The sequence below is a fragment of the Mercenaria mercenaria genome, chromosome 5, assembly GCF_021730395.1.
Source record: "Mercenaria mercenaria strain notata chromosome 5, MADL_Memer_1, whole genome shotgun sequence".
Taxonomy (NCBI): domain Eukaryota; kingdom Metazoa; phylum Mollusca; class Bivalvia; order Venerida; family Veneridae; genus Mercenaria; species Mercenaria mercenaria.
The window spans coordinates 32,165,263-32,184,295 of record NC_069365.1 but is presented as its reverse complement, the minus strand read 5'-3'; the positions used below and the strand labels follow the sequence as shown (position 1 = coordinate 32,184,295).

Sequence of the window (19,033 nt, the reverse complement as noted above, 5' to 3'; positions counted from 1 at the left end):
TAGCGTTAAAACGTCTCACTACAAATTTTTAAGTAGTTTTATTCATGAGAAATAAGGTATGATTACAGGGATTGCCATTTAACTTTTTAGATTTAATGTCTTAAAGTTATTTCAGAATTAAGAGAAACATGTGTGTGAATAATGATGGAACGACTAATATTTGAATCACGTTATAAACCTTTATATATTCAAATATCATGCAGACACTGTTTATCCGTTGCAGATGGGAAGTCGCAAACGAAAGGGGAAAAGTGTACATCTCCTAACAACTAAAAAGAAGAACAATATTTTGCCAAGCCCTTTTCTTTGAAGGGGTTAGTTCAAATGAACACAATTTTCCCACTGAAGGCAAGTTCTACAACAACAACACATACACCTCCAAAATACCTTTACTCAAAAAAGGCTTAATTTGTCCATCAAAAAATAGCTAATAAAACTGAAATCACATTCCAAATAAAACAAAACTTTTGACAAGTCAGTCACTTTAAATCAACAAACACAAAGATATAAGACGATTCTAATAAGGAGAAGTACCTGAAAATATTAGTGAAATGGAAGAATGTGACACTTAATTGTATTAATTTGGTGTTCGTGAAGACTCTGTCATATAATCAGGCAGATAAGTCGATTGACTCCACGCTTTTTCACAAAGAGAAAACCATTTCAGAAGTATTAATAGATGTTTTGGAAATCTTTGAGAAAGAATATGTAAAAACTGAGTTTCTGTCATTTCAGAGTCGCGGCCAGGAAAATTCCACATGCTGATGTTACTTTTTTGTTGTTTCTTGGTGTAATAAAACGATTCAATGCAGATGGAGTTCAGCAGGTTATATATAACGATACATTTCTCGAAGAAAGTGGCCATAGGAAATATTATGTGGTAGACACTTTTATTTCGGAAATGCTTAGTTACGAACTGTTGTCTTTTCTCTGTGTGTGTTTTATTGACTGGAGATTTATTGGTTATATGAAATAAAAAACTGTTCAATTTGTTCAGTTCTAAAACAACGTAGACGTGTAAATTGGTAGCCGCAATTGAACAGAAAACGCAAACCATAGCCACAGCGCCACCACTATTGTATATAGCGCCATCACTGATGCAATAGCGCCACCACTTTAAAAAAAAAAATACTGGCATATTTCTTTTAAGGGAAATTTCATTACTGCTAATGTTTGCCTGTGTAAGTATCATAGATATATAGACCATTTGCATGCGCGATAATGTTTTTATAGTGTGTCTATGCTCGAATAGAGACAGATATCAAAATGTACAATTGTGCGAATCAGGAGAAAAGCTCTTGACACCACAATTTTCATAAAATTTTATTGCAAGTACAGTCATCCTGTAGTTAAAGTGTTCTTACACGGCACTACATTCTCCGATTTTTGAAAAAAAAAATCAATAGAAATATAATATAAAATAGATTGTAAATATTTACAATTTGAAACCGGTGGTAGCTTCACCACGGAAATGTCGAAAGCTAGGGTTTAGTAGCCATGAAATAGTTCAAGTCCTGCTCAAGTCCACTTTTCCAAACGATTTTTTGTAAAACAAAGTACAAGTTCGGCCAAATTTATGATAGCCAAGGCTTTAGAACTATCAATTCTTACTTACGACTGCATAACACAAGTGCAAGAACCTTTTATTGCCGATTTTTTCTTGTTTAAGCCGATTTCAGTATCTTACGGGGAACTTTAAACAATTTGGTCTCTATTCGGGTCACTCTGTACTATGTAAGAGTACTAGAATGTTACCATTCCAATGTACAAGGAAAGCCGCCACAAAACATTTCGATAGCCGAACCGTTTTCAGTTGTGATGTTTCATATTTGCAAGCATGTAGTTCATAAGACAAGTTAACAAAGGATGTTTTATTTTATTGTGATGTTCTGAATTACATAAAGTGTGGGTAAATGTAAGTACATGCTAAATGCAATCAGTAATTTTGAATAGATTATGGCATTTACACTTTAGAATAGTAAATTGTGATTATTAGCGGTCGAATTCAAATCATGACAGATGAAAAAGCGACTGCGCCGGTTTGCGTAGCTATGGTAGTGCTTCGCCTATTCGCAAAAATGTTACAAAAATGTAGAGTCAAATTGCACACAGTTTGCAATATATTTCGCATTGAACTATACACAACAGGCGGTTTTTTAATATGTCTACTTTATTTTTGAACAACCCTCGTAGTAAATACTGATCTTTATGCATGGATGTTCTATCCTAAAGAAAATTATGCGGTATCCATTACTTCTTATCCCAGCAGCTTCAATGCCTATAGGATATAGTGACACCAACATACCGTTGCTGTAAAACAAAGCAAATACGGTAATATATAGTTGTAATATTATATGGCATGTTAGGTAATTTCGGCCCTTCATTTCAAAGTAAACAAAAATTAAGGTTTTAAAATAATTTCATGAAATCTATGAGTGAAGGAACTACTTTTCCTATAATTGTTTAAAATTCATCTAAGTACATGTATATTTGTACATCTTTATTGAATTGCTGCATATAACATTCATACACTATTTATACTAATAGTGCTGTAATTTAACATATCTTTTGGGAAGTTACTTGTTGTTCTGAAGTGACACTGTTTTGGCTTGTTCGTAGAAATCAAAAGAACATTCAGACTTTTTATCTTTTCGATGTTGTTGAAGGTCATGGAGTACGTTCTTGATTTCCAATGATCTGCCTTTTAAAGTAAGTGCACAGAGACATTTTACCAGGTAATAACAAGCAAATGAAAACGCGTCTCCGGTGACATTTCCATTGGCTTCGATATGACACCGAAGAGGTTCGTCGACTGTATTCAATTCCTTTGTAGAATAACTGTATAACATATCAAATAAATGACTACAGTGACCTAAAAAGTGTTCCAGGATTTCCTTGGCCTTTTCGTATTCATTCTGCTTCAGAAGGAATGTAACATAATCAACTGTGCCTGCCTTACTTTCAGTGTAATCCTGCTCAAACAGTTCACCTGCTTGGTTTAGATAGTCAGTGTTTATCTGGCTCTCTTTTGCATACGCACATGCGTGCAGCATGCATGCTAGATTTCCTCTACATTGTCCTAGCTCGGGGTATTCATCTGACAAGCTTACCGCTGCTTTAAAGAAACGGACAGAATACTCCAACGCCTGTAAACTTAGACCGTAGGCATTGATTACTGTTACAAGAGTGTCATTTGGATGAACTTTATGAAGCCACTGTGAAAAAGCAGTTGCCAGGCATTTTACTGCTTCTTGGTGCTTTCGTAACGTTAGGTTATCGGAACCGTCCGCGTGTTCACGCAGGTAAAGAGAGCAAATTAAAAATATTGACTGGCTTATACCACACTTGATAGACAATAGTTTGTTTCTATGCTGTTTGAATTGTTTCATGTCTTCTAGCACTGGTGTCATCATCATTCTAAATGTGCCAAGAAGTGGTTGCATTAACAAGCATCTATGGTCCATAAATTCCAACACTGGAGTTATTGGATCGGAGCGAAGCTTCTCAATGACTTTTATCGCTGTTTGAAAATCGGATTCATTCAGATGACTAACCAGGTTAGTTTCGGACAGGAAGTATGTTGGCACGTGCTTTCTATGGAGACATTGCAGAAGAACATCAAGCATGTATAGAACACAGTTACCGGGATAATCTTTCCAAAGACTAACTGGCAGTTTCTCACAACAGTGCAAGAAGACTGACTTAAAAACGTATGATGATAAAGCTGTCACTTCTTTCTGCATGATTTGATAGCGCAATATTTTCAGATAAATATAACACTGTCTCTGATGATCTGTGACCGCCTCACGTGCCAGTCTTCCTTCAGACGCCGAGAACGATAATCTCCATTCTATGTCTGGTTTTAAGCTAGTCTTGGAAGGCACGCCAACAACGTGACAACCGTCTGCAATAACTGATGTGACCAGACGTGGATTTAACCATCCTGACTCTCTTCCTCTACTTTCCCAGCATTTAGCTTTCTCTGGCCAAGGAGAACAAATAAATGCTGGGACAATATCCGTAGGTATTTCATTGAAAGGTTGAACTTTAACTTTTTTGTTTAACATTAGTTTACCTCGATCTGTAATAGTCATAGCAGGACCTTGTTGATATTTCACTTTTTCTTCATCTGCATCGGTAAATGTTAAATTTGAAAACATGTAATTTGACACATTACTGCTGCTTAAGTAATGTTTTCCTGTGTCTTGATCATGTATAACCATGCTTGGGTTTTTAGGCAAAGTCAACAGACATAATCGGACGTAACCTGGAGGAGAATGCTCGTAATCAAGGTAACCATGAAATTCACCACTTGGTTCATCAATTCTGTTTGTCGAAAATCTCATTCCTTTAATGATACATAAAACATCAGTATCAGAAAATATCTCTGGTGTTGGTGGGATCGACCCTTTCCGTATAGCTTCGGGTATCCCGATACCCTCAGCTTGACTTCCGGTTGGTATATACATGACACTGTCTTCCTCTGAAGACTGGTTCTCTGACAGGAATTTCTGATACGACTTGTAAGCGGGACCATTCTTCCATCCTATCCATCGTATTGGAAGGAGGGTCTGGATGATAAATGACAAGTGTAACGTTGATATTTCTGAACGATCGTCCCATTCATCCAGCTTGAACTCCGTATCTGTCTCCATTATCTAAACATAAGAAAAAGACTTTACAACATTATACACTGTACACCTCATTTAAAACACAAAATCAAACACAATTCATCGCAAAGGATACTTAAAGAACTGTCTCTTTTACTTTGAAGTTTATATTGACTTTTAGATTCAAGGAAAACGAAATGACTATAATAACTATTACTGTTCAAACCTATTACCAACTATCATACTAAGTCATTGTCACCGCGTCTTGTGACGATTCGTGAATAGAAAAATTCAAAGCACTGAAAGTACTGGAGGATCGATTGTCTCTGAACAACACAGAGTGTACACATCATGTCTAAATATCATGTACACAAAGTCTAACATTTAACCATATATGTGAACTTTTCTTTTGATGTAGGAACTCATTTGCTAGCCATATGCATTCAGTAATCATATTTCGCCATCCTATAACCAGCAGTATCTTGAATGGTAATCGAGAAGTAGATTTTAACACAACTGAACTGAAAATTCAAAGCTTGCACAACAGGTAATTTTAAGTTAAACCTACTTTTTGTGAAATACATTCAATATTTATTTCTTCTGTAAACAATATTATTGTTGAATTATAACAGTACAAACATATTAAAGCTATAAATTTTGTATAGCTTTTGACTTTGGTATATTAGGGGTGGGGGTTACACTATAATTTTTACATTTCCCTTTTAGTCACTTTTTATGCAGAGCAGGTATGTTTTTGTCCAGTCCACAACTTTTTATACCCAGTAGTAAAATACTCTCCACTGGGACTTGAACCCAGACTTTTTCCTACATGGTGTAAGAAGCATTCTTACATTTAAATATGGAGAGGATTTAGCAAAATATTGTAAAACTTGAGAATACAATATCAGAAGAATCCAAAACAAATGTATACAAATTATAATGACAAAGTGAAAATGTATAGTTATGCCTACATGTATTTTCCTCCATCTATTTTATTTCAAGAAATTGAAAATCATGAGATTAATCCACAAGAGCAGTCGAATGACAGCGCGCTCGACTATTAGAAGAATTGATTGAAGAATAGAGTCAAAATATTTCTACAGATATTCAGACAAAATAAAAAAAATACATTAGACAAACAATGTTCCCGTATTTGTGGACTTCGATAAGTCTTGCACGAAATGGCGTATGTGAACCAATTTCAAAGTACAAAAAGGGCCATTATTCAGCCAAAACAGTTGTCAGAGTTATGTACTCTTGCCTACAGATGGAACAAGTGTTCAAAGTTTAAAAGCCATATATCAAATAGTTTTGACAAAACGTGGACTTGTATGAAATCAGAACCAATTTCCAAGTCCAAAAATGGCAATGATTCAGCCAAAATATATGACAGAGTTATGTACCCTTTCCTACAGACAGAGACTATTAATATACTGAACAAGTGATGAAAGTTTCAAAGACATATGTCAAACATTTTACACAAAATATAAACTGGTACGAAAAACTTAACCCAGATTTCTAAGTCAAAAGGTGCCATAATTCAGCCAAAATCCTTGATGAAGTTATGTACTCTTGCCTATAACTGGACATGGTGATGGTAAACAGGTATTGAAAGTTTTAAAGCTTTATCTTCAAAGACTTTGTCAAAATATGAACTGGTACGAAAAACTTAACCCAGATTTCTAAGTCAAAAGGTGCCATAATTCAGCCAAAATCCTTGATGAAGTTATGTACTCTTGCCTATAACTGGACATGGTGATGGTAAACAGGTATTGAAAGTTTTAAAGCTTTATCTTCAAAGACTTTGTCAAAATATGAACTGGTACGAAAAACTTAACCCAGATTTCTAAGTCAAAAGCGGCCATAATTCAGCCAAAATCCTTGACGGAGTTATGTACTCTTGCCTATAAATGGACATGGTGATGGTAAACAAGTGTTGAAAGTTTCAAAGCTTTATCTCAAAAGACTTTGTCAAAATATGAACTGGTATGAAAAACTTAACCATGATTTCTAAGTCAAAAGGGGCCATAATTCAGCCAAAATCCCTGATGGAGTTATGTGCTCTTGCCTATAACTGGCCATGGTGATGGTAAACAAGTGTTAAAAGTTTCAAAGCTTTATCTCAAAACACTTTGTCAAAATATGGACTGGTACGAAAAACTTAACCAAGGTGTGATGCCGAGGCCATGGTGTGTAGGATAGCTCTACTTATTTTTTGAATAGTCGAGCTAAAAATTAAATTCTTTAACCAAATGCAAGTTTGAGAAATTACCTATGTAATTATTTTGAAATAGGATGAGAATATCATTTCTTCATGAATACTTTTAGGTCTGTTGTGCGGCATTTTTTAAACATTTGGTTCTCTTATAAAACTAGAAATACTTCAGTCACAGTGGTAAAAATCACTAAATGGAGTTGTATGAACACACAAATTGGACACTGTCTGTTTTTGGCAATCGGGAACATAAAGCAAAAGCACTTAACTGTAGTGCCAACTGCAAATTCAAAGGTGAATATTCATGCCAAGTTACATCAAAATCCAACCATGCATGAAGAAGAACTTCAATTTGAAATTTGACCCCCAATTGTGACCTTGACCTTTGAAATAGGAACATGGGGTTTATGCATGTCACAGCTTCTCACTTAGGTAAACATTCATGCTAAATATATAAACAAGATGCATGTAAAAGTTATGTCTGTTTTTGGCAATCAGGAACATAATCATCAAGATTAACATTCTGACCAGGTTTCATGAAGATACAGTCATAAATCTGGCCTCTACAGTGTTAACAAGCTTTTCCTATGACCTGGTGACCTAGTTTTTGATCCCGGATGACCCAATATCAAACTCGTCCAAGACTTTATTAAGGGTAACATTCTGACTAAGTTTCATTAAGATTGGGCCAAAATTGTGACCTCTAGAGTGTTAACAAACTTTTCCTTTGATTTGACCTGGTGACCTAGTTTTTGAGCCCAGATGACCCAATATCAAACTCGTCCAAGATTTTACTGAGAGTAACATTCTGACCAAGTTTCATTAAGTTTAGGCCAAAATTATGACCTCTAGAGTGTTAACAGTCAAATTGTTGACGACGGACGACGGACACAAGACGATCACAAAATCTCACCTTTGAGCACTTTGTGCTCAGGTGAGCTAAAAAACACCATTACTGGCATACGAGTAGTCCCTGGACAGATATTGCATATATTTTGTCCTCAAAAGCTTAAACAATATTAACAAGGCAGTCTGAAAGACAGCTAAATCCCCCGCCACTGCTATGGATAGTGAAAGGGTAAACCTTTGATTTTAGCTGTGACCTTGACCTTGAACTGACATGGCTGACTCATGAATTCTGCACAACATTCCTTCAAGGGGTTTATGAGATAAAGAGCGGACACAAAATGGCAGGCTCAAACCTTTGACCTCGAGTTGTGACCTTGACCTTGAACCAACACGGCTGACTCATGGGTTCTGCATATCGTCTTGATGAGGTGATCATTTGACCCAAGTTTCATGAAAATCCTTCAAGGGGTTTAGGAGATATGGACCGGACACAATTTTGTTACGGACTGAAGGACGGACGCAGACCATTCCTATAATCCCTCCGCCACGGCGGGGGATTAATGTGGCGGAGGGATTAAAAATAAAAACGATTAACATATATACACAATTAAGCTCCGGCATTACCAGTTTAGGGTTTTTCCTGTGAAATGATGTCATGTTTGCAGGGAATTAGCGAGGCCAAAAAAGGGGTCTGTAGAACGTCAAATTTTAACATGCTCTATAGTAATGCCCGGACACCATTTTTTCATGAATATATTTATCGGGAACTGCCCATATGAGCTGGAGTTATGATAAAAGACAAATGATATTTTATATAACTGTAAAAAGATCACAAGTTTGCGTCAAATTTATTTGTCCTAGTCACATGGCAAATTGCGACAACAGAAAATAGAATAATTATGCTAAAGTCGCAGATATTAATTTTGTAATAACTGGCTAATTGAACAAATTATGAAATATTTTGGCAAATTAGTATTGTTGTCACAAAGAAAATAAATTTTTCTTGTTGAAAGTGTATGAATCGTCGCTACTCGTGAACAAAGAAGTATAAAATACACAGAATGGCAACTGGCTGTAATCTCGCGTGATCTCGTGTCAGAGCGTGGATCGGCATTATCTTAGTAAAAACAAATATCAGCGAGCATGGAGTTACAATTTGTACCTTTAAGACTACATTTAAAATACATGTTAGCTTCTAAAACAACATAAGTTTAATGTGAAATAGTCTTAAGACACAAAGTACACATTTCTTACCATCAAAAGAAGCGTGGTCATACGGCGATAATTAATTTACCGATGAATAATTGCTTTCGCATACAAAATGGCATGTGGAGAACTTGAACTCCGAGAACGCATCACTTCTGGTAAACGAGATCTCATTCATTTGTCAGGGGTTTTTTTTGGCGAGATTTGCTCTATATGCCTTTCAAGTTGCCGATCTATTTATTTTTCTAGCTCTTTGTCGTGAAGTAAAGACATGTAGCCTTAATTTTAAAACCCTCCAGACGGGCCTCTTTTGCACATGGGCAATAAAAACGGGAGCCCTGCCAGTGAAAATATAAACAAGTAACCATTCTGTAGGATTTCCACATATACTCATATGATTACCTGTGAAAAAATTTGATAAACTTCACCAAAACAAGCGTCTGTATGATTAGGCATAAAAATATGTAGACAAATCGCGAAAATAGAATATTGCAGGAGCGTGTCCGGGGACTACTGCTGTCCAGGGACTACATGCATGCCAGTATCATTGTAAACAAATGATCCGAAATTAATCTTAATTTCAAAGCGTTTGCATTCTTAATTAATATAGTGATCAACAGACGCTTACAACGAGATCTCATTCAGTAGTCATGGGATATTAGCAAGATGCCATTTCACATTGCCGATCTATTTATTTTTACAGCTCTTTGCTTTAGTAAATAATTGCATGGAGTGTGCTCATGACTTGTAATTATCAGAATTAAAAACAATAAATTTACAAAAATCGTAACAACTAATCTGAACTTTTAGCAGCAATTATTTTATACACATGCTATACAGTACATAATACGTACATGTTACTTGTATATGTTGAGCGCAAATAACCAATCTGTGCTATTTACCAAACGCGCAGCGCATATAACAAATTTTTGTACGTTGGTTATATGCGCAACGATTTACCAATCGTTGCGCAGGATAAATTTAACCTGCCCGATTTACCAAATGCGCAGCGCAAATAACAAATGTAACTTTATATATCAGAAATTTGCATTTCGTGTTTGATAAATCATAACATAACATAACATAACACAACTTTATTGGCATTAAATACATTTATAGCCTCTTACATGTGTATAACACAATAAACCTGTAGTGAAGACATGAATTTACATAGAAGAACAAAACTTCACATTGTAAAGAAACATTGTGAAACAAGCTGTCTCATTGAAAATTGTAGTTTTGCTTAACAACGCTTGATAAATCATGCAGTTGGTCAATTTATTAATAAATATAGATGTCAAATGCTGAATATCTCGGTACTTAAATTAGGTGTCATAAATTTGTTTCTACATCAGTAAATTCACGGCAGTCGGTCACCAGGTTTCAATACCTCCAATCTTATACAAGATGCAATAAAACCCAAACATGCGTGAAGGTGTGATTTCCTCCAGCTTGCACACGTCGTCCCCTGGTATGTTTTAGGCTATTTTTATAATTTTCTACTTCACCCGAGCACACACTTAGCAAAATATCGTTTTTATTATATTGAAATATCTTGAAATTTCCCAAGAATATTCTTTCTACCAACAAGAGCATATCTCTCAACATGTCTAAGATAAAAGATGAAATAAAAAAGTCACAGAATTAAAAGAAAATTCTTACATATCTTATCTATATTATTATTATTATTATTATTATTATTTTATAGTACAAAATCGATTGAATAAAGAGTAGGCCTTTGATTACAGACTAAAACGAGAGAGTTTTTTTACATATCTAAATGGATCTATAATGTTACACCTGTAACTTACGTGGGAGGTCGGTCCTGCGCTAATAGCAAAGTTTGAAATTACACTGTATTTCAGATATATTTCATTCATAAAACATACTATTTATGTAACTTTCAAATGAATACTGTAGAAAAATGAATAGAAAAAGAGTGATTTCTGTCATAACGAGAACGAAATATTACATTTTTTATCCGCGCAAGATGTGTGTCTGCGCTAATAATAAATCTGGAAATTACTCTGATAACTTGAATATCTCTTATAAATCATATTAACTTTTACTTTGATTTACGATTACAGACTAAAACTATAGGTTTTTTTTACAAATCAAAATGGATCTATAATGTTACACCTGTAACTTGCGTGGCAGGTCGGTCCTGCGCTAATAGCAAAGTTTGAAATTACACTGTATTTCAGATATATTTCATTCATAAAACATACTATTTATGTAACTTTCAAATGAATACTGTAGAAAAATAAATAGAAAAAGAGTGATTCCTGTCATAACGAGAACGAAGTATTACATTTTTTTATCTGCGCAAGATGTGTGTCTGCGCTAATAATAAATCTGGAAATTACTCTGATAACTTGAATATCTTTTATAAATCATATTAACTTTTACTTTGATTTACGATTACAGACTAAAACTATAGGGTTTTTTTACAAATCAAAATGGATCTATAATGTTACACCTGTAACTTGCGTGGCAGGTCGGTCCTGCGCTAATAGCAAAATTTGAAATTACACTGTATTTCAGACATATTTCATTAATAAAACATACTATTTATGAAACTTTCAAATGAATACTGTAGATAAATGAATAGAAAAAGAGTGATTTCTGTCATAACGAGAACGAAATATTACATTTTTTATCCGCGCAAGATGTGTGTCTGCGCTAATAATAAATCTGGAAATTACTCTGATAACTTGAATGTTTCACATAAACTATGTTAACTTAAACTCTTGCGCAGATAACAAATGTAATATTTCGTTCTCGTTATGACGAAAATCCCTTTTCTTTCTAATTATTTTCTACTCTGAAAACATTTTTTAAGAAGTTACATAAATGGTATCTTTTAGAATTGAAATATGTTTGAAATATCGACGTCATTTCAGGATTTGCTATAAGCGCAGGACCGACATCCCGCGCAGGATACAGATGTAACAAAATATTCATTTGGCAAAAGCTACAATTTCAGCCTGTAATCATAAAACAATGATAAAGTTAGCATGGTTTATGAAAGATATCATAGTTATCAGGATTATTTCCAGATTTTTTATTAGCGCAGGGCAAACACATCTTGCACAGATAACAAATGTAATATTTCGTTCTCATTATGACGGAAATCACGCTTCTTTCTATATTTTTTTTTTCTACTCCGAAAACATTTTTATGAAGTTACATAAATAGTATCTTTTAGAATTGAAATATGTTTGAATTATCAACGTCAGTTCAGAAATTGCTATTAGCACAGGAACAACATCCCGCGCAGGCTACGGATGAAACATTATATTCAGATTTTCAAAAGCTACATTTTTAGATTATAATCGAAAAACGAAGTAAAAGTTGAAATGGTTTATAAAAGATATTCAAGTTATTGGAGTAATTTTCAGACTTCTAATAGCGCAGGACACACATCTTGCACACCTACAAAATGTAAAATTTCGTTCACATTTTGAGGAATTTTATTAGTTATTCATTCTATTTATCTCACTATAAAACATTAAACAATTATATAAGTATAAAAGATCTGTAAGTTCGTCTTTTAATTCTGCTTATTTTTGTTTTATTTTTAATCTTTGTCATGTCAAGAGATATGCTCACGTTGGTAAAAAGAATTGCGCTTTTTCAATATGATCAAAAGAAAAGCGATATGGTGAAATGTGGTAAGTGTGTGGCAATTCAGTCTGTTATGTAAGTCTCCTTTATGTTCTATATTCGGTATAAAATGACTGCGTGTGATCGAATGAAGTAAAATACTTTAGTTACAAAAAGAATAGAGAGGACGATGTGGCTATCCGAAGGAAATCACACCTTCACGCATGTTTGAGTTTTATTGCATATTGTATCATATTGCAGGTATTGAAACCAGGTGACCGACTCCCATGAATTTAATGATGTTGAAATAAATTTATGACACATTTTTAAAACCAAGATTTGCAATATCAGTCTGTAATTGTTAAACAATGTAAAAGTTAGCATGGTTTATGGCAGATATGCATATTATCAGAGTAATTTCCAGATTTTCTATTAGCGCAGGATCGACATCCCGCACAGGCTACGGCGTTTAAAAGTTAAAAAAGTATAAAAATAAATAAAAAAATACTTGTGTTATTAAATATACTTAGGATATTTTGTATCATTTTAACGTTTTTAACACCTATGACAAATGACTCTTAATACCGTCGTCAACAGAAATTTATAGGCCATAAAATACCAGGGACGTGAGAATCTCATTGAAATTACCGCATAAATACGCTCATTTACTTTAAAAAAAATATTTTTCTTTTTTTTTACAAATTCACAACTTTTACGCGTGCCTGATCACCGTCAGTTTTACAATTTTACAATTTTCTAGATACTGTTTTACATTTTACAAGTCTAACACTCTAATGATATTCAATTTTATCGGGAGATATCATCCATATGTTAAAAGCGCAGACTCATTTACCAAACGCGCAAGACAGTTGCCCTGCGCATATAAGAAATATATAAGGTTGCCTGATTTACAAATCGTTGCGCAGATAACAAATTGGTTATTTGCGCTGCGCGATTTACCAAATGCGCAGATTAGCTATATGCGCGTAACATATATATTATGTAACAGATCTCTAACCAATTCCATTAAAAAAATCGGGGACGAACTGACTGGGGCGAAATTACACCTTCATCCTGCATAAACAGATATACTGTCTAGGGCATTTACAAATTAAATCAGCATGTCTGTTGTACAATAAAGGTATGATCTGCCTGGTGATCTGAATAGTTGGGATGAGATATTAACCTCTTTTTGTTCATGGAAAAATGTTTTTCTGACATGTATGCAAAGGACGTAAATGAAACAAAGGGAGGTAACGTTTTAAAGACTATTCGCACTACAGCTGTTTTCCTTGCTATCTCGGACTGTTTTTGTTTTTTTTTTGTTTTGTTTTTTTCAGGTAAATAAAATCTTATCGATCAAAATCGCTACAAAAAGAGACTTTTCTAGGCTAGCTGTAATCTTTAAACAACGTCTTAAGGATCAGTCTGTGCTGTAAACAAAGCATTCTCATCCATCAGATGTTCGTCAAAATCCCGACCACGGTAGACCTCTGGTACGCGAGAATGTAAACAAAGCTGGCATCGTAGGTTTGTCGGTGACCTAGTTTTCGCGCATTAATATGTCACTGCAGTCAAAAATACGAAACAGAAATGTACATAATAAAAATTGAAAAATACGTTAAGAATTTCTTGTTTTGGACGTTCGACAGCTGAAAATACAGTCGTGCCAGAATAATTATATTTTGATGGTTGACTTAATGTATAGCATGGAACTACTTTCCGCACTATTTTGTTCGGTTTGCAGTAAGGAAATTTCTGCATTAACTTTGGATTGATCTTTGTGACAATCGATCCAAAAATCTCATAAGAGACAGTCTTAAATTCTGTCCAAAATCTTCACAGTATGTGAATGAATCTAATTATATTACATTTAAAAAATATTTTCAGTTACATGATTTTTTTCAATGGTCTTCATATACCCATACTAGCTCTCACTTTAGAAAATAAAACGAACCGTTAGTATATCAACAAAAGGAAATGTCTTACCTGTACTTGTTTAACTATGGTGAGTCACTCCAACACTTCAATTAAACTTCTGACCCTGACACGGTCATATCTGATCTACAATTGCCGTCCGTAAAACTTTTTTGTTTTCAGTTAATGCACTCACTTAACTGGTATTTATGTTTTCTCTTCATTTCATTTAGGCCAAACATAAATTATTTATTATCTCACTTAAATTCGTACCAGAAATAAACAAGCAAGAATGTATAGGATTGGTACAAACAGGTAGATGAATTTATTCCATTTTCGCACATTCAAAAATCACACATGAATAATGGTTCAACAAAACAACAAAAATTGCCATAATGAAACGATGGCTGCACTGTCTCTTAACATATAAGAAAAGAAAAAAACAGCACGTGAACATTAATGGTATCACGTGAATAGTCCTGAACCACTATTCCCACTCACTATATAGTATATAAATCACAACCACACTTTGCATGTCTCCCGTCTTTCGTACCCGAACATACTTCAATTCCCATGGCAACAGAAAATCACCATAACTGAAATAGATAAATTCATGTAGAAATATATACATAACATGTGAAATATATTCGATCAAAATTATATAAAACTTTTTATTTATTTAAAAAGTTTATGTGCGACATCTACCTGTTCAGACCGTCGAATGAAAAACATTTTATAAATCCATAACGCACGAAAACTTCGTGAATACACTTGACTGACCACTATCACGGTGGTCAGTCTAACATATCTCGGTACGGCATACGACCGTCAATAAATATATTTAAGGTGAGTTTTTCCTCTTCAGACAAGATTTTTCCTGTCCAGATACAAGTTACGGTATTAAAAAGAAAATACTTTATTTGAAATGTGGCCTTACTTGTAAATATGGTACGATAATAGGGTAAATGTGGTATGATAAGAAGGTAAAGTAAGTACAGTTGATATTATGCAAACATTAATATACCAGGTCATCCCTTTTATTCTGAATGACGCATAGAGATGAATGGTGGTGAATGATAATATAATATCATTTAGGACTGAATGATGCAATATTTTAAACTGTAGGTACCTGAAAGGGAAATAATCCAAAACTGTCAGAGTTTCTGAAGGGACACGTTCTTAAATAAAGGGCACTTTTCTAAGGTACGACAAGTTTGAAACCGAGAAATCGTATCATAAGAAGAAAGACTCGTCAATAACATAGCATATATTCTCCGTTCTTTCTTTACCCTTTCTTCATCATAATACAATGGTAAACCGTGTATAAAAGCTTTTTGAGAGCCCAAAACGTTTTGCCAGTTAAATGTTCTATTTATATTGAAATGCCGCGAAGGACATCAGAAAAAAGTCGGCGCGGTTGTGAGGGTTAACTGTATTTAAGTCTAGGCAATGAGTAAAAAATTACTTTTTCTGTTGGCTTCTTAAACATGTCTTACCCGTGAGAAAACCGTATCGTGATTTACAATATTTTTTCGGGGCCAAAACTGTATCTTTTCTTGAAAGTATCTTTACTGGTGATAGGATGAGCAGACAAATCGATAAAATGATTAAAATTTCGTGCTATTTTCAGCACGTACACGGATTGAATATCTCTGTAAGAATATTGCTAACTATATATTCAAAACTACGGAAGGTTAGTGTCAACGTTGTCTCTGGAATGCTTGATAGAATTTCGTTAATTACAATCCAAAAAAAGTACATAATTCAAAATGAAAAATCAGGCGCGTGACTCCCAACAATGTATGTAGATTATGTACGAACTATAGATAGTATCTGCAGGAGTGATGTACACAAAAATATGGACACAAGTACAAAGAAATCCAATATACAACAAACTTCCAATAATATTCACATGCTTTTTTTTATGCCGGTGTAATGAAGTATTTCGACCCCCATAGAATAATGACCCCCCCCCCCCCCCCCGGTCATTATTCTATAGAAAAAGTGACCCCACGGTCATAGTATTATGACCTCCAGATCATAGTACTATGACTCGCCCATGTGAAGTAAACTGAACCTCACGAAGAATATTGACTCCCATAAAAAACGACCCCCGGTCATTTGGTCAAATTTAGTGATAACTCATGTATCTAAGGCCTAATTGCTGCATTTTATGTCCCAACTCGGGGGAGGGGGGTGGGGCATATAGATTTGCCCTTGTCCGTCCGTCCTTCCGTTTGACCATTAGCCCCAGATACCATCACTTTACACAGAAATCAGAGCATTCCGCAACGGGAAAAGGGATTCTATTTCTAGACGCTGTATCATGGTGTATACATTTTTTTCAGGAAAATAACAATTCACAATACGTTCACAAAACACACCAGTGTCAATAATCCCTGCACACTTCGGTATGAAGTAATTCTTCAGAAGAAAACTGCACAAGAAACTGCTAGCATAGAACTTAGTATTAATAGAAGTTGCAATACTTAGCAGTGACAGTAAAGTACGGTAGCGGCAACAATAGAAAGTAGTAGTAGTAGTAGTAGTAGTAGTAGTAGTAGTAGTAGTAGTAGTAGTAGTAGTAGTAGTGGCAGTGGTAGTGGCAGTTGCAGTAGCAGCAGCAGCAGCAGCAGCAGCAGAGGAATAAGTGACAGCAACAACAGCAGCAGGAGAAGAAGAGGTAGATGTATAAAGCGTATAAGTGGAAGCAAGTATAGTAGTATCAGTAGTAGCAGTTGTAGTAGTAGTAGTAGAAGTAGTAGTAGTAGCAGTAGAAAAAGAAGAAGTACATGTATCAATAGCAATAGAAGTAGCGGCACCAGTAGTATTAGTACAATCAAAATGTTAACTATTGGCAATGGAGGGTATTAGAGTTGTAGATCTAGTAAAATTGTCCCTTAGGTTTGGTGGGGATCACTTTTTAATAGATATTATCGTCGAAAGTCTTTTTAGGAGCCGGTGTTTTACACGGAAAGAGTAACTTTTTTTAATAGAATAATGTCCGGGAATCGATATTGTATGAGAGTTCGAATGTAGTAATTTCGGCAGTGAGTATTTTACATGAAAGGAGTCACTTTTTCTATAGAATAATAACCGGGGTCGTTATTCTATGAGATTCGAAGGGAGTCATCTTTAGGGAGTCACTATTTTACTTGGCGGGGTCAGTTTTTCTATAGAATAATGACCGGGGGTCGTTATTCTATAGAGTTTTCAAAGGGAGTCAGTTTTTTTATAAGGGGAGTCAATATTTTACAGGAAAGGAGACACATTTTCTATAGAATAATGACCGGGGGGTCGTTATTCTGTGGGGGTCGAAATACTTCATTACACCGGCAATGTATGCTAACTAGGATGAAACTTACACAAGGTACAAGTATGATTATAATACTGCAGTATAGTAAGGTTCAAAAAGGAATAGTCAGAAATGGAAGTCCCTACAATTTAAACATGTTCTCATGTTTACGATCTATTCAGTATTTTAACGGAAGCTATAGCAGGAAATGAAATTGCAATACGGCAGACAAAAACAGCAGAAAAACGCAAGTCAAATATTGTGCCAAAATATATACATGTCAATATATACATGTCAATATATATCATGGTTTTCTTAATGAATAAGATGGAGATTATATACGAAGCTGAATAAACAACTTCTAGAGACATAAAGGATGATTTGGATCTTTAGTTCTTTTTTTTGTAAAACCTAGCTACAGATTTGTTGAATCAGAATGCAAAATTAATTAAATTCTATTCTAATATGCCTGTCTCTGTTAAAACACGCTTACGCTAGAATGACGTCACGTTAACGTGCGGTGACGTCAAAGTTTTTGTTGAGACCAAGAAAGAGCGCTACTATATTTTATCTATTGTTTTAGATTAAAGGCATATTAGAATTGAAATAATTTATAGCAAAACCGTGTTTTAACACTATTTATACACTCGGGCGGTAATACGTCGTACAAATAAATTCACTCTGGCTGCGCCGACGTATAACCGCTCAGCATGCATAAATAGTGTTAAAGCACTTTTTTGCTATAAATTATTTCTTCAATAGAGAAATAACAGTTATTGGTCTTCTTTATCGATTGATTCAAATGCATATGATTGCATACATATAAAAACTTAAGAAGAAGAGACCATCCCCGTATAATTTTAGGTTACAAACCTAAGAAAGAATACTATTACAAAGTTTGGCCAGAAAGTCAATTTTGTCTAGGGAACTTTCAAGACTGCTATGTTTGCTTGATCTGCTGATTGGTCAAAATGACTGTGAGGGTACTTAAATAAATTGTCAAAAACAATCTTAAAAAAATGATGTAGTGAAAAACCTTTGCCTTTAATAAATTATTGAAATGAGTGGAAATTTTTAGATTTGAAGAGATCCGCAGAAAAATCACACAGAGCGGACAGTAATGTCATTCAATCACCAAAAGGTAGTAGAAACCCATGGACTTCATATAAAAAACTGACGAGTTTCCGTGTAACTAAGTAAAAATGAGGTGCATTGCAATAGTGACATTCTCGCTTACGAGAAGTATGTCTCAGGCTTTTGACGAATCTGATGGATGAGAGTGCAAAACTGCATAAGAATTGGAATGGTCACATTAACTGAAAGCACTGAATAGTG

The 19,033-nt window shown here is 34.7% G+C and overlaps 1 protein-coding gene across 3 annotated transcripts; it reads right to left on the bottom strand.

The window, feature by feature from the left end:
• Positions 1 to 1,862: 1,862 nt before the first annotated feature.
• On the bottom strand, positions 1,863 to 15,241 carry LOC123556852 (uncharacterized). Of its 3 annotated transcripts, none has more exons than XM_053543105.1 (2): positions 14,476 to 15,241; positions 1,863 to 4,658 (listed from the first exon to the last, which is right to left on the bottom strand). In XM_053543105.1, exon 2 carries the CDS (start codon positions 4,653 to 4,655, stop codon positions 2,577 to 2,579), a length of 2,079 nt encoding a protein of 692 aa, XP_053399080.1. In that variant the 5' UTR covers positions 4,656 to 4,658; positions 14,476 to 15,241; the 3' UTR covers positions 1,863 to 2,576. The 3 variants fall into 3 exon arrangements, with proteins under 3 accessions (XP_053399080.1, XP_053399079.1, XP_053399081.1); XM_053543104.1 differs by lacking the exon at positions 14,476 to 15,241 and adding an exon at positions 13,673 to 13,744; XM_053543106.1 differs by lacking the exon at positions 14,476 to 15,241 and adding an exon at positions 13,595 to 13,735.
• Positions 15,242 to 19,033: the final 3,792 nt, after the last annotated feature.